Source organism: Augochlora pura, chromosome 3, assembly GCF_028453695.1.
Source record: "Augochlora pura isolate Apur16 chromosome 3, APUR_v2.2.1, whole genome shotgun sequence".
Lineage (NCBI taxonomy): Eukaryota > Metazoa > Arthropoda > Insecta > Hymenoptera > Halictidae > Augochlora > Augochlora pura.
This window is the reverse complement of record NC_135774.1, coordinates 26,113,357-26,129,594: the sequence shown is the minus strand read 5'-3', so window position 1 is coordinate 26,129,594 and position 16,238 is coordinate 26,113,357. Positions and strand designations below refer to the sequence as shown.

General features: G+C 41.6%; 2 protein-coding genes and 1 long non-coding RNA gene across 3 annotated transcripts; 1 reads left to right on the top strand and 2 right to left on the bottom strand.

The window, feature by feature from the left end:
• Window positions 1-10,696: 10,696 nt before the first annotated feature.
• On the bottom strand, window positions 10,697-12,173 carry Tpx-3 (thioredoxin peroxidase 3). The gene is made up of 3 exons (XM_078176780.1): window positions 11,786-12,173; window positions 11,399-11,619; window positions 10,697-11,327 (listed from the first exon to the last, which is right to left on the bottom strand). The coding sequence occupies exons 1-3, from the start codon at window positions 11,828-11,830 to the stop codon at window positions 10,871-10,873; spliced, it is 723 nt and encodes a 240-aa protein (XP_078032906.1). The 5' UTR covers window positions 11,831-12,173; the 3' UTR covers window positions 10,697-10,870.
• A 227-nt stretch (window positions 12,174-12,400) lies between these two features.
• On the bottom strand, window positions 12,401-15,306 carry Nelf-a (Negative elongation factor A). Its single transcript, XM_078197071.1, has 6 exons — window positions 15,073-15,306; window positions 14,310-14,742; window positions 13,824-14,237; window positions 13,554-13,750; window positions 13,365-13,464; window positions 12,401-13,279 (listed from the first exon to the last, which is right to left on the bottom strand). The coding sequence occupies exons 1-6, from the start codon at window positions 15,304-15,306 to the stop codon at window positions 13,047-13,049; spliced, it is 1,611 nt and encodes a 536-aa protein (XP_078053197.1). The 3' UTR covers window positions 12,401-13,046.
• A 114-nt stretch (window positions 15,307-15,420) lies between these two features.
• LOC144478871 (uncharacterized) lies at window positions 15,421-16,237 on the top strand. The gene is made up of 3 exons (XR_013495414.1): window positions 15,421-15,561; window positions 15,917-15,973; window positions 16,059-16,237. It is a non-coding gene; the product is annotated as an uncharacterized LOC144478871 (long non-coding RNA).
• Window position 16,238: the final 1 nt, after the last annotated feature.

Genomic DNA, 16,238 nt, shown 5'->3' with positions numbered 1-16,238 from the left:
TTTAGAAGGCTAAAACGAAGATCATTTCTAAGATCTTTTTATACCAAAAGTAAATAAGGTAATAATTTTAGTGTCCCGACAATAATCGTACAATGTTATATAGAACTATTAAGGATGAACAGGGGTAGTTGAAAAATTCTTTTTGAACGATGGGACGTTTAGCTCGACATCTGTAAATACGAAAGAAAAATATAAAATATTGTATTCTTAAACTGCATATTTCCGAGGCAGTGCAGTTATGAAAATATTATGACAAGAATATAATCGAGTATGCTTGGATTCCTTTTTAACATATTCCTTCTAGATACGTTAATATTTTTAATCTATAACGAAGCATACGGAAAACTAAACTATATTTATCGGGAACTTAATATATAAATAACAATTTTTAACTCTGGGTCCAATCAAAGAAATTTTACGCTACGAACGGTTGCGTAAAATTTCTATTTTGTCAAAAATAAACTTCTCAGCGATAGTTTCACGATATACGGAACCAAAATAACACAATAGTATTTGCAAATTCTGTGCATGTTGGCGCCGTGATGTATCCGATCTACTCATCTCCGTCACAAATGCATCAGTGGCACGGTCTATTTACTCCTCTAGATTCGTTTGTATACACGGGCTCGAGTTTTCAATAAATCCGCGCGGTTCCCGTCGCATTTCGGACGAATATCGTCATTATCATCGTTCCGTAAAATAGTATTCGATCGAATCCGTAGCGGGGAACGGCTATTGAACGGCGACGCGATTAATTCACGATTGCTAAGGATCGACGGATGATCAAGAAACAGACTGATGGCCAAGTAGATAGAAGCACCTGTCTATTGGCCCTCGGTATCCCGGTATCGGAGTTGTTGATCCTTTTCTGGACCCCGGGCGAGTGCTTCGTTAATTAATCTGGCAGCAACGAGACTCGCCGGCTCAAAGGCACCCTTTTTCGCCCCGGTTCATCCATCCATTTACTTGCTGCGTGCGATCTCTTGCCGCCTCGTATCAGGATGAACGCGGGAGACAACGCCGGACCAGATAATTATAGTTGCCCGTGGAAAAAGGGAAACGGACACTCGAGCACGGTACCCGGGGAATGTTCATCGGCCGGGACTGCCGTACAGATTCATTCCCGCGATTTTCCGTAATGTTTCTGACGTGTCCCGGCATCGACCGCTTCGCCTGACGAACGATCTCCGTTTCACAATTCAATTGATTGAATTTCTTGCGTTGATTCGTTGCCGATTATCTTCGTAAAAAATAACTTTGCTCGACCACTGCAAGCTTGTGCCTCTTGTTAACAATTTTAACAAGTTGAAGACAATGCAACGGAACTCTAAAACACTTTTCATGTTTTTATCAAATTATTTTTACGATAAAGCTACAAAATCAAGTTACTTTGAAGTTTAACTGAATAGAAGCGAGTGTGTTAAAAACGTTCCTTTCGTTGCAATTCTGCCGGCAATTATACGATCGCTACAAACGAATAAGTAATTAACAGCGGTCTCGGCGACCGACAGGTAATTGTAGTTAAGGGTTAAATTACGGCAAGGTGATCACGTTTAATTCTTCGTTGCGTTAGCAACTGAGTCGATTCGGTATTATTCGGTGCATAAAATCTGCAGTCCGATCGCGAACGTCGCTCTAACGGGGCGACGAATATTTGGATCGCGAAGATCGGAGAAATTCAATCGGAATTCGTGGAAACGGAGGGAGAACCTGTGTTCCAACGATTTAATTAACGTTCCGTAGCAGAATCGACAGCCGATGTCGCATGCCGGAGAAGCGGAGAGAATCGAATCGGCGGATATTTAACGAAATCGAGCGAAGCCGCAAGAGTGCCGATTGAAGTTTCGTCGAAAGGGTTGATTAGTGCCGTTTCCCCCGCATTAGATCCCGGCGGCGCAGCGCATTGTGAATTGTAATACGATCGCGCCGTGCATTGTGCTCGGCCAACATATGCGACCGAGAAAGAGCCGGCTGATGCGTCGCGCGATGCGGCGCGGCCACGTATGCACGCCATGCGAGAAACGGCTGAACCGATGTACTTTTCGAAGGACGGAGTAGAAAGCGTGCCGCTTGTTATTTCGAACAATGCCTTCGCCCCGCGACAAAACTGAGGGGGAGGAGGGGGGAGGGGGAGGGGAGAGAGAGAGGGCGGATCGCGGAATTGGGAAAAAATTTTTTCAACCGCGACTCCGGATTACCGTAGACAAAGCGGATACTTGAAAAGAAAATGATGCCCCATGGATAAATCGCACGACACATCGTCGGCTCCTCTCGCGGTTTTCGAAAAGCCAGAAATGCCGAAAGACCATTGTCTCCTAATTGTATGTTCCTTTTGAGATATTTTCGAATTCGATGAATGGAACGCTTGCGGATCTGGCTTGGAACGGATCCGGGTTCGAATATTTTTCTAGACGCAAACGATGCCACGAAATTTTGATGAAACCACCTGATATTTTCGTGGAACCTTATAATTATTCCAGGAATAACAAGGTACCGGACGAACAGCAGTTTAATATTAATAAATGAAACCGTATACACGTGTCCATTACAACCGAAGTTGCGACACGTTGCATCGTTGCTTTCTTCCCTTAAATCAGTATGCACTGACGCGATTTGTATAAATAACGATTTAGAAATAACGTTTGTAAACGACGATTTTGATAAAATACATAAATTTACGTTTTTCTAGAAATAAATATTATATCTAAGAATATATCGTGTAGATGATTCCTTTTGTTAATATTAAAGTATTTTTTACCTTTCCATTGCAACGGGCTAATTATAAAATTCTACAAAAATAACAGTCGGTTTTACGGAATTTCGAACGCTGTATCTCAGTCTTTAGATTTACGTTTCCAAGTACTCTTCCGAAACATCGTAACAGGGATTACGCGAATTATTGAAAGATGGAGAGTGTTTAACTATTCTCTTCTTGCAACGAATGAGGATGGATAATTGATGGAAGGAAACCTTGGGAACGGTATTTAACATCGAGATTATCCAGAGGGACACGCTCGTGATTGTCAATCGTAAAGGTGGTCTGGTGGAGGGAAGTCGCTTTAATTTTTCAGCGAATTAAATGACTGTTAAGCTTCTTTTTATCGCGAGCACGGGGCAGCATGGACGCGTTTTATTCCCCCGGTGGCTAAGGGCGCCCCGTGTCAAAGGTTTGGACACGTCCATCTAAGTAATTACTGGAGCTTAGGAGCGTCGCAGTTGGGGTCAGCGATGTTGATTAAACGTGAGATAAGATACAACTGCTCCACCTTTGCACGGTTCATGCGACGCGACGTCTAGGCACCGCATGCTCGGACAATATTCTGTTAATCGGCCTGGTATTCTCTTATCGGGCTACAAGCTGTCTCTACAGGGTGTTCCAGAGGCACAAACGTCCCCGATAGTTTACCATGAATCCAAACTTAACAAATGGCGAGCTAATTAGGAGAGCTAAATCAAAAATATTATATTCGGATAAACAGATAGGTAGTTAAACTTTGTAAATATAGCCACATTAATTTGGAGGTCTGTCTACTAACCCTCTAACCGGGGATGAGTACTTAACAAAGTATAAGTCAAATATATTATCTTTTACTTTTTATTTAGAATTTAAAATCTTTTAAAAATATTAAGAATGCGAATTTCACGTTGCCCGTAGTTAAAAAATTAAATCAGCTCCAACAAAGAACGTGTAGATTGTCCCAACATTACGGATTTTATGCATCTGTGGCAGGGATGAAGAAATTAAATCCAGAATACGAGAAAAATTTACGAAACTTTCAACAATGTATTCTTCGGCTAATTAAAATGATTGAACAAAAAGTTATCCTTTCGTTGTACATCCGCAATATGTTCGAAATCCTTGATTCTTTGACCACTAACACGACGGCGGGCTCTCGGGATTGATTTTGCCGTTAGACGCTCGTCAGAGGAAAGCAATCTACGCGTTCTCTCGGAAAGGAACGCCCCGTCAATTTGCAAGGACCGCGAGAAACCACCCCCCGGAAGCAATCGGCGGCTAAATCGGCGCGGCGCATCGCGTCCCGGGCACGAAAATTAAGTCATCCCCGATCGTTACCCCCCTCGGCCGCTAATAGACCGGTCCTCTCCACTCTGTTGCTCCGCCATGGTGAACTAGCGGCGTTGACCCCTACTCTCGCCGGATAATCGACTGAAAATAACCCCAAGAGACAGCCAGCGGGACAAGCTGCCACCCCCCCCCCCCCCCCTTGGTCCCCTGTTGGCGGCCCCGGCGAATACAGGTCGGTGCATCTGTTCCGTTTTGAAAGGAACGAATGACTCCGACAATTAGAAAGAGGAGCACCGGCGGAAATCCCGGCGAATCGGTCGCGTGCACGCGGTGCTTCTTCTTTTCTTGCTCACGGAGATTGCAGCCCCCGCCTCCATAGAGCCCTCGGAAGGGGGACCGAATCGGGAAGATTAAATCCCGACCGAAGGAACGATTACGCCGCGTTTTGACAAAGATAGTGGATTTAACGCGAGGGGCGGTTTCTCGTTGACTCGTTGAATGCTCGACTTTTTCGTCCGGGTCCTGTATTGATTCGCCGCGCGATTGGAATTCCGGTTTTCGAAACCATTCGGACTCTTTGTACCCTACGCGTCTTCGGTCTCTCTCTCTCTCTCTCTCTCTCGGTAGGGCTAATCTCAGATCCTGGATAAGCGGTTCGCAAGAGCTGCCGCTTCGAATCTGCGTATCGGAGATCCAAGAAACCCCGTCAAATTTCAGATATTAATACTATAATAACACGGCCGAGCACTCGCTGTTCGGAATGGCCTTTCAAAGATAACAGGAGATATAAATTTACTTTCACACGTATCTAAAAACATCGTAATTTCTTTAAAATCTACCCAGTCAATAAGTGAACCAAATTGTGCAAGAAAATACTGAATGAAACAAATATAATCTTGAACATCGTCAATTGTTACGCGAAAAATTCATTATAATTTAAGTATCCTTATCTCCTTCTCGTATTTATGTTACATTAATTACATTATACTATTAAATTACACTAATATTCATAATGAGAATTTGTGTATTATTATCAAGAAGTATCACTTCTTACTTGGGGTGCATGAGCGCTCTGCACAGGTACCTTTGTTGCAGAAGCTCGCGCGCATACTGCGAAATTAAAATGATCCATTTCAGACTCTGTTACGATAATTGATACTATGAAGCTGTTTTCGTGCTATTATTCATACACGTCTTGCAATAAAAATCATATATTTTGATAAATATAGTTATTTTTAAATGAAGTCAGCCTTAGTGATCGACAATCTAGTGTGAAACGTCGAAGGTATCCAGCACTGAACAAATTTCACTTGGGCCACGTTCATATTATTTCATCGAACGCCAAGGTAAGCATTAACCGGTCAGCAAGAAATTAGCGGGGCGCCCTGCCGGATATATTACCATAGAATTCGGTTGATCGGATTCCACAGGAGCCGGGCGTCATTGTACCAGAGACACTTGTAATTAAAGGTGCCATTAAGTGGGCTTTGATGACGGCCGTTAACCAGCGTCGACAATGCCGGCGAACGTGAACAGGCAATGGCCGTCACAAAAGATACATTTAGCTAAATGCAACGCGGCGAGCGACAGTGCGCCCCCCCCCCCCCCTCCCCCCTCTGCCCCCGTATTGTTTTGATCCGGTTTGAGTGGGCACAATTAGATCACGCTGCGAGGTTCGCCGTGGCTCTTCTCGGCCCTCGTACCCCCCGGCGACAACTGGACTGCTGGTTCAGTCAGCTCGGAGAACCGGAGGCCGATTGGCTTCGTTGTAGGCGCACAAACACCGTTCCGGGGGTTGGTTTCGGTGGGATGCGTTCACGGGGGTTTTAGCATCGGTGCAGCGCGCGGCGGCGGTGGCGTGTCGCGAATCTCTTTTCATCGATCTGATGACCACCTCGTCCATTCGTGCGGTAAGTGGATAGGGCGGACGGGGGTGGCCAGGGTGCCTTGTCGAAGAGCCAGCTACACCGGGGGTAGGTTCGTTCATTTAATACCGGCCCCGGACGTTTTTTTTTTTTTTTACTCTCCGCCGACCGCTAAACACCGCGAACCGTGGACCCACCTACGAGCCATGAAAAAAAGCGGCACAGCGATCGAAATTCCCCGGCGCGGAATTATCCTCGGCGCGTTCTCCACGATTTTTTTACGTGCAAAAGTTTCCGCAGCGCGTCACGGCGTGGCTCGTTAAAACTACCGGCAAATAGACTACAACTTTTGCCGAATTGTGCCCCATGGCTTCGCTATGGATTCTCGTGTAACTGATTCGGAAAATCGATTTTTCTTCTTTTTTTTATTTTTTTTGCTTAAGGTAGAAGGATTGTTTCGAAAATGCTCGAAAAAGTTCGCTATGAAACTCGCGGAAATAACAAAATTATCGACCATTTAGTTTAGCGCGATTTATACAGAGTTTGAAACATCAAGGTAGGACAATTGGAAAAATTTGAAATAAAGCTCGTTCGATTCGTTATAAGTTCATCTAGATATGAATATTAGTACTGCGGCACAGACTCCCTTATCCAAACATTTATTTTTACAATATTCTGGTATCCAAACGTTCCATTATGTACTCATTGTATTATTTAGATGCATTATCGCTCAGAGGAGACTACTTGAATGTAGACTACTTGAATGTAGTTATGGAAATAACTGTATCTTATACTTACAGCATTCTCATGGACGACAGAAGTCATTCAAGTTTTCATCACTGAAATGATTGTACTTTGTCCCAGAAATAAATATTTCTTTGTAGTTCGACAATGCATCTATACAACTCAACAAAAGAATTCATGAAAGCAACTTAATCTTATAATTACTGATTGAGAATCCCTCCTTGATCGTTAACCGTTTGAAGACCAATATTTCTATATATTTTTTGTCACATCTTTTCAGATGCTCTGATGCAAGATCTAATAAGAAACCAGTAATGACTATTGTATAAAAAAATCCAACAATAAATCTACTAGAACGACAGAAGAATAGTGAATTTTCCAGCAATCGCCGCAGCAGAATTTTGATGATGCCCGAAGATTCACGATCTACCGAAGCAGGGACCATTAGAACTTTCCTGCAAATTTGAATTCCGTGTACCAAACCAGAATTCGAAACGCTGTACGCCGAGATCCGCACCGCCGTCTTTTCCTAATTCAACGTAACGATGCCAGAGGTTACACGCAGCGGGTAGCTCTCTCGAAGCCCGGTCGAAAGCATGATCGAAACCGAAGGACTAGGAAGCGGGAGGGGCGGCGGAAGGTAGATCGGTTCAATGGGGAAGCGGGAATTTCAGGAGCGCCGGGTAATCCGATTATCCGATCGCGTACGAATGCGCTCGCGTAGCCGGTAACCGGTAAACCAGTGTGAAAGTGCTAAACGAGCAATAAGAAAGTAATGGCGATGCTCAAAGCAAGATCTCCCAGCCCCCTTGGTGCCAACATGGGCGGCCCGGGGGCGGGTGGAGCCGCGAGGAGGGTCGGCGGAGCGGTACCGCGCGCAATTACGGATTTTGAGTGACAGATGCTCGCCCAGTCGGCAGTCGGAAGATTAAAACAAGTAATCAAAGCCCCAGTAGCCACCCCGGGATGGATATGGATGGATGCATTCCCCTCTCTCTTCCTCTCTCTCTCTCTCTATCTCTCTCTCACTCACTCTCTCTTCCGGCCCTGTCGAGCATCCCGCCCGGGCAACCCCTCTGCTCCGATCCCGCGCCGCTCCGCACCGCTCCGCACCCGCGCCGTGCACTCTGTCTCCTCGTTTTCGTGGCCGCGCCACATTTCCACCCCTTCAACCCCCGCCGGCGTCGAACCACCAAGGGTAACCCCCCAGCTACTATAATATCCACCTATCAAGCCGCGCTCTGAATGCTCCTTTAAGAAAATGTTCCTTTTCGCGAGCAGTCGCGAGCCTGGCAGAGGTTATTAGACGGCTCCGCGAGGGAAAAAACGAGAAAGAGGGAGGGCAAGAGAAAGAGAGAGAGAGAGCAAGCGGAAGAGGGACAGGACGAGGCTCGAGGGGACCAAAGAGGCTCAAACGACGCGAGTTCTATTTCACCAGAAACGATAGAGGATCCTCTTTGACGCGCGCGCTTTCGCTTCGATCGCTCGCCTGACAATAAACCGACGAGTTTGAACCGGGCTGACGTCCCCCGCGCCCGCCTCCGGGGGCGAGAGATGCTCTTTGCGACACCGGCTAATGACTTTAAGCGATTCCGTCCTTGTTGTCGTCTAAGGCAAGGATTTTTCCTGCGGATCTATGCTAGGATACATTTAAATCGGGAGCTCCGCAAGGCACGCTGTGTAACTACGAAGCTCCAAATTCAAAAATGCTATGAATTTGCAAAGATATGTCCGCGGAGTACAATTGCAAGATATTTTCCCATATTATTTTCTTTACAGCTAGAATAATTCATTTATTCTCGATAACTTTCTTAGTAATCAAAGAAAATGCATATTTAACATATGTCGACATTCACTTCGATGCTTCAATAATGATAACGGGGAAGTATCTTTCAATTTCAAAAAAATAAATAACATTTATATTTAATAGATCGTTATTATAAATAAAGAAGTTAAGATACTCACAGTTCGATGAAACTTCATAAATTGTTGCTACGTGTTCGTGAGGGAAAGGGCAGGAAAGAAATGTTGAATGGTGATTCGACTGTCAGGGTCTGATGAAATTGGTCCGGATTGAGGCTACCAGGTGCAATTTCTCCTAAAGAAATTAGATCGCCACGCTGCGCTAACATTACAGCTAGCTTCCACAAAGTCTAACAATCCACTGATGTTGTTACAAGTAACATCTTCGAGGTTTCGCAGAGGGTTTCGTCAGCGTTCAGTCGTGACCAGTCCATTGAAAGTGTTCTCTCGGTCTAGTATCGCGATATTTTCCAGGAATACGGAGAACGAGATCCACCAAACGCTGAACAACCGACCGAAATCGCGACACGCTGGAAAGCAGTGGGAGGAAGCTTGTGGATTAAACCGCAGCCGACAATAGGCCGGCTACATTTTTCCATTGATTCACGTTCATCCCTTTTGGAAAGTTTGCGAACTGAATTACACGCGACTCTTCACTTTTTCCTTTTCTTCCCTCCTTTTTCCCCATAATTTCTATCCCTGGCGTTTTGCCTCGGTTCCTCGACGATGCCGGTCGGTTATCGATTTTCCTTTTGACGCCCGGCCAATTCGTCGTAATGTTCGTCCGATTAAGAGTGAACGTGGATTATGTCGTCGCCGTCCGGGGGGATTTTCCCGGTCTAATCGACTTCCTAGTCGTCTATCGCCGTCAGTTTGTTCTACCCCGTGATTGTTGGGGGTGTCGGTGTACGGCTTCTCGTTCTAATTGCTCCTCCTGTTGTTTCGTAACTAACGCTTAAACGACCTTTACATTCGCATCTAACTTTCTTCCGTCGGATATTGCCGTTTAGAAACTGCACACGTAATTGACTTAATAATAAAAATATAACTCGATCCTTGTGTTGGTCAAAGATCATGTCTTCGAATACGTGTCTAATTACAAATTGGTCGAGCACCGAATTCTTAGTTAAATGTGCGATCGGTTAATAAGGAGCTACTCCAGTGAATCTCGGACGTCCACGCCTCCGAAAACATCTTTGAAGATTCCGTCACGCGGGGAACATCGGGGAACGTATCTGCTCGCTTGAATATGTTTAATCTCGAGATTTCGGCTCGCAGAGGACTGGATTGGACTTTATAGGGTGCGAGCGGATGAGCCGTTTATCTCGGGCGTCGCTTTTCAGTTTTTCCCCGCTTTCCGCCCATCTTGCGTCACCTTCCTCCGTCAACCCTCTTCTCCAGTTACTTCATCCCTTCCTCGGGGCGTCGCCGGCATCTTTCGTGGAATAATAAGCTCTCTCTTATAAATTTATCGGGTACATAGTCCTTGGTAATCGATCCGCCATAATTAGATTCTAATTGGTACTACCAGAACAGCTGAACTCTAAACGGAGAGTGACTTTGATTTTATTCTTAAATCAACGAATAGTTCTTCCAGTTCACATTAAGCTATGTTGCATTCGTTCTCAATGCGATGACGTTGTTTTTACGTCTACAAGAACCTGCTTTACTTTCCCTTTTTGCTCTAATTACTTGCTAACATGATTTGAGGTACTTAATGTTAATTACCACAGAAAATCTTTGTTACTCTAATGCGGAGGGTTCAATAAATTATTAAGAAACCGGTCGGCACTTTTATAGAAAAGACGCGGAACGGAGGGAGTATTTCTACACAGATTTTAGACGATTTGACCCAACGCTATTACTTCCGTCGCCGTAAAGAATCAAATTAACCAGCCAAGATTGCTGTTCTCCCTACTCGCGGTAGCTCTTCGAATTCCATTCCTTCCATCACACGGATATGTACGAGCGATTCACGCACCTTTCTTTTCCCCTCTTATTCTCTATTCGAGTATCGTGAACCCCCGCGCCCTTTGCTTCTGATTGAAACAACCGAGTACACCCTTGTCGGGTAAAATTCTATCATCAGGATGATTATGTAAAGCGTGCATACTATCGTTTATTTAAATCTCTCTCTCTCTCTCTCTCTCTCTCTCTCTCTCTCTCTCTTTCGCTCTTTCTTTAAATATTTCATTAGCGCGGAAGACGAAAAATGTGTTGTGAAGCGTTGAACTCGATCAAAAATGAAACGAAAAAGTTGCTTTCGAAGAATTTATTCAGTTGAGTACAATATAAAAAAGGCTTCAATAAACTCTAGATTCAAAAATGCATAAATATCCTAGATTAGACACCAATGAGAAGTGTTGATTTGGTGCTACAGTTCGTATATATTTCTTCATATTTCAGTACATTATATTCAAATATATAATGTCTAATTCACTGTTTCAAAATACTCTTTGCTATCTTTTGGATTTGGTTTGATTGTCTTAGACTCTGGCTGCCAGTTGGCAGGGCAAACTTCTCCATGTTTTTCAACAAACTGGAAGGCCTTGATAAGCCTCAATGTTTCATCAACACTCCTACCAACTGGTAAATCATTCACGCTAAATTGTTTCAATATACCTTCTGTATCTATAATAAATAATCCTCGCAAGGCTATTCCATCTTCGAGCAGAACATTGTATTTAGATGATATTTCCTTCTTAAAATCACTAAGAAGAGGATAGCCTAAATCACCACCCAGTCCACCCTGTTTCCGTGGAGTATTAATCCAGGCCAGGTGACTGAAATGAGAATCTGTAGAAACCCCTATTACCTGAGTGTTTAAAGCTTTGAATTCTGAGATCCTTTCACTGAATGCTATTAACTCGGTGGGACATACAAATGTGCTAAAAATAAATACATTGATGTGATCTTTGAGAAATCATTTGTCTTAGATTTTTATAGAGAGGAGACTTACAAATCTAAAGGATAAAAGAAAAAGACAACGTATTTGCCTTTATAGTCGCTCAGCTTTATATCCTTAAATGCTCCATCGACCACAGCTGTTCCAGCAAAGTCAGGAGCAGGTCTTTGCACCTGAGGTCGATAGCAGAAAAGATTGGAACTGATGCAGATACTGCGTTCATTCTCAGCTAGTATTGAATTCTTAGATTTTGTCACGGTTAACACAGTGGTCACCTGTAAGTATTAGAAACGCATTTATATGATCTACTATTTTACTATTAGTTATATTCAACAGATTGAAAATATTCTATAAATTTTAAAGTAACATTCAAACTAGTCTTTCATTTGTGTGCAATTAAAAAACGAGAAATTCTTATCCCAGTGAGGTTAAACAACTTACCGCTTTGTGAACTTGAGGACGCAAAGACGTTAATAATCGTAACATTATGAATGCACGAATAACTGATTACTGATTATCAATGCTACAATATTTGTATGAGAAAATGTTAACTCCGTTAATCACGAAAATACTTTATTGAACAGTAAGCCGAACGCAGAAAAGTTTGTGAGTTTTGTAAAGGTTATATAACTCACTTTTCATACGAACGGTGCATGTCAATTAAGAATATCGAAGGAGCTCGTAAAACTCTTTCGAACCAGTGAACTTTAATCTAATCCAACGTCTGTTAAAAATAATTTTATTTAAGTACTTCGTACCATCTTTTTGCAAAAGGATTAAATTCGTCTTGTATCAAAAGCAACGCAGAGGGCAGCATCAGTCGGGCAAAATAGAGATCCCCATACAGTTGTTCCTCCGTTGTATCGCGTGACGTAAGAGTATCTTATCTTAACCTCTGTTAGTTGCATACTCGCTGTAACCTTATAATTAGGTGTATTATGAGGTGGTGGGGATGTGAATGTTACGGTAAGTAACATGTCAAATCGTAATGCTACAGAGGAAGAATTGTACTTTTAATAACTTTGATGTATTAAGTAGTAATTAAATAAATATTAATTAATCAATATAATCATATTTTATTCAAATAACAATATTATAACTTTTTAGTTCGTTCTTATTAAATGGCGAAACATATATTTATATATTCATATATATATATATATATAATATATATATAAATTTAAATTGCGAACAGTAATCATTGCATTTTCAATCAGATGCACCTGGTTTCAACATCGACTTCTTAACCAAATGATAATTATTTGGAGAATTAGCTCGTTGTTAATAAAACCAGACACAGTTATATATAAGTTTGTTATGCTGCCGACAGTATAAACGTATTTTTGTTTATGAACTAAGTAATTTTCAGTAAAAAAAAATCGATTTTCTTACCTAGTTTCGCGTCTTCAGTTAGTCGAATGAAAATGTAGTGTCTTGATATCTTAGATGAATTTCCGATTAACACAAATATGTCTCTCATGTTTACTTCACATGTATATGTCTCGAAATTTTACTACAGAAACGTAATACACACGTCCCCTTACACATAGGCCGTGTACTTTCCGCACTTAATTCTTTCTTTACTATACATAAAGACAGACTTTTTACATTGAAAACAACAAAAATATTGATCTATGCAACCTCCATCTGACCACAATATTTTTTTTGGTTTCTCGTTATTCTTTCTTTCTCCTTTTCATTTTTAATTGGAAGCCGTAGCAGTTGCATTAGGAGCTGGTGTTGCGGTCGATGTGGATTCTTCCGTAACAATTCGTCGATTCTTTTTTATCCTCTTCCATTCGCCATTAGTGTAATTCATTTGGAAATGCGTTTCTACCAGCATTGGCACAGTTGTTCCATCCGGTTGCGTTACTTCCTCGATATTTTCCGACAGCATTACCGTGACTATATTTCCCAGTTTCGGACACGGATTATCTGAATAAAAGCAACAAATAGAAAATCATTTCAATTCAAGGTGCCGCAAAATATTAATAAACTGGTATATGTACCAAGTACATACCTCTAGAGCCAGCCATGAAACCTAAAATAAGAGCTTTCTCTGGTCTAGTAACTTTGTTGGCGGTTCTGAACATTTCTTGTGCTTCCAACATTTGCTCTCGCTAGTAACACAAAACCAATTGTTATCGCAGAGAAAACACAAATACCTTCGTCGATCCACCTTGAATACATGTGTATTATTCGTACGAACCGTAAGAGATAGACCCTTTCTTGTATTTGCAGCCGCATTGGCCGGTTGTGCGGTGGTTTGTATACGAATCTGGGTGACAGTTTGAGCTGGTCTAACGGTTTGTACTCCAACTGGCGTACTTTCCACAGGGGTAATAACTGTCGGTGTCGTAACTGCTACTGTTGTAGTTGGAGTTGTAGGCGTAGTTGGAGTTGTAGCTATGTAACGATAATTTCATTAATTTCTTGTACAGTCAGTATAAAATCACGATGTTATGACATAAAAACATACGAGTTTGCGGAGTAGTAACTGTAGACGTTCCGCTTAGAGTAGTAGGTGTTGCGTAAGTCTGTACAGATGCTACAGGGGTAATTGGTGTGGCTGGTGGATTGATAGAAGCTAAACCCTGAGCATACTCTGGAGTGGTTGACGTCTCTGTTGTCGTTGTCGCTGTTGAAGCTGCGGCTGCTGCAGCTGCTTGAGCTTCTGCCACTTTCTTCTGCTGTTCCTCCATCTCTAACATTCTCTTCCGTTTTTTTGCCTGAGCATATCCAATTGGTTGCTCATTAATGTCCAGTAATTTAATGCCACCATCTTTACGATTTCTATTGCCAAGAGGTGTTCTATTAGACATTGAAGAACTTGTAAGAGAAGGTGATCGAAAACCACTTGTTGGAACTCTGCTGGGAATTCCCTTTAATGGTGCTGGAAATGAGAGAATTTGTTAGTTTGTTGTTTTTTCTGAATTAGTAAATATAAACAAATATATAAACGTACTTGTATCAGTCATCTTCCTAGGCATGCCTCTACTTCTTACAGGAACTGTGGGTGCGGTACTCTTTTTTAGATTGCTCGCAGCATCCGTACTCTTTTGAAGCAGTTCTGCTCTTAGGGCAGCACTTTTTGGTTTCCTCTTCAATGTGAAGTGCTTAACTGGTGCTGGCTGTTGACCAACCACAGAGGTAAGTGCAGTCTTATTGAGATAATGACATTCTAATGGAAGCATTGCTGGATCATTTTGTTTCTTTAAAAGTTTTCTGAGGTCATTGACTAGCTCTCCAAAAATAGGTCTATGCTCATCTAAGTCTGTGATGTCTGTGTTCAAAGAACCCGTAGATGGGAAAGTCTTCATCGCTTCGGATAACATTGATACCCACAACTCACTGTCGAGGGATGCCACTTCGATGATTTCTTCAAGTTCAACACGCCACTGTATGATTAAATAAATTTACAATATTAGCAAAGTGAAACAAGTTAGAATATCTATCAAAAATGTTACTGGTATCATGAATTGAAATCATGGTTAATTTTACAAGAAAATTTGATCGTATATATAACACAGTTGTTTACTATGCATTTCAAAAACATCTGGCGCTTGAATAAAGTTAAATAAGTAGCGGGCTTACGGTGCGTATGCGAAAGTAACCAAATATTTGATGCATTAAACACGATAATGTGAATTATATGATTTTTATACAGGAAAACTATTGTTCCGTTGTACACATGCGTTCAGTGTTTGCAGCAAGCAAACTATCCTTACCTCTTCGACATTTCGTCTCGGTATGTGAAAGAATGAAAGGAGTAACTTGAGTTTAACTTGCGTTTGGAGGTCTGGAAAACAATCTTTGATATTCCGTAATACTTCTGCATTGAGTTGTGAACAAATTGAACTTCCTGTCCAGCTATCATTTGACGTTCCAAGCTTGTTATGAAGCCACAACGATGTATCACTGTCCCTCACATTCGCCATATTGGAGTCGTTTGCTTCATACATTTGACGTACATTACCATAGTGCGCCACATGCTATTCCCGCCATAAAATAACGTGACACGCGGCCATAGAGCCTGTGTGACATAGACATTGATTCACATAGCCACAGATAACGATATAAAGTCTTCCCGTAGCCATAGCACATTTGTGGAAAACATAATGCGCGAAATTACAAAAACGAGTAAAGTCGCGGAACCAGCAACAAGCTAATAACACTCCAAAACGAGATTTGCACGTTACATAGTGGTTTGATACGAGGTTAGTTTTGACAAAAAATCAATTTCCTAGCTTTAATTTATGGAAAAAATGTTTCTTCCTATGAATGGATAACCCTTTAAAACTTCGATAGCCTTCGGAATACTACTTTCATCAGATCATAAAATTATAATTTTGAAATTGAAGTTTCAAATATTTGATTTAATTATATAGTTAGGAGCTACAATGCAATTACATTGTATTGGCTTAAATTCAACAATTAAAATAGCGCCAATCGTTATCTATATCTCTATCTCTGTATCCCTATCTCTCCATCTCTAGCTCTATATCTCTATCTCTAGCTCTATTTCTCTATCTCTTTTCTAGAATTTTTAAATATTTTACTACAACTTTACAGATAACTCAGGAGGATGTTAAATATAATAAAACGTCTAAAAAATGTGCAGCGCCACAGGTAATATTCTTAAACTATTGCATTATAATACTTTTTGAATTTCTTTATATAAATTAATAAAATTCATTAGTATTTATACATGCAGACTCAAAATCCTAAAGTACATGATGCTAAATACGCCACACCACTGAATGACTCGTGTTGAATATCATAAAAATAAATAAATAATTTTAAATATTTTTAGAATAAAATGTGATTTATGTTGGTTATATTTTAAATAATTTAGAAAACTGAAGTACATGTTTATTAGCAGTAAGAAAACAAA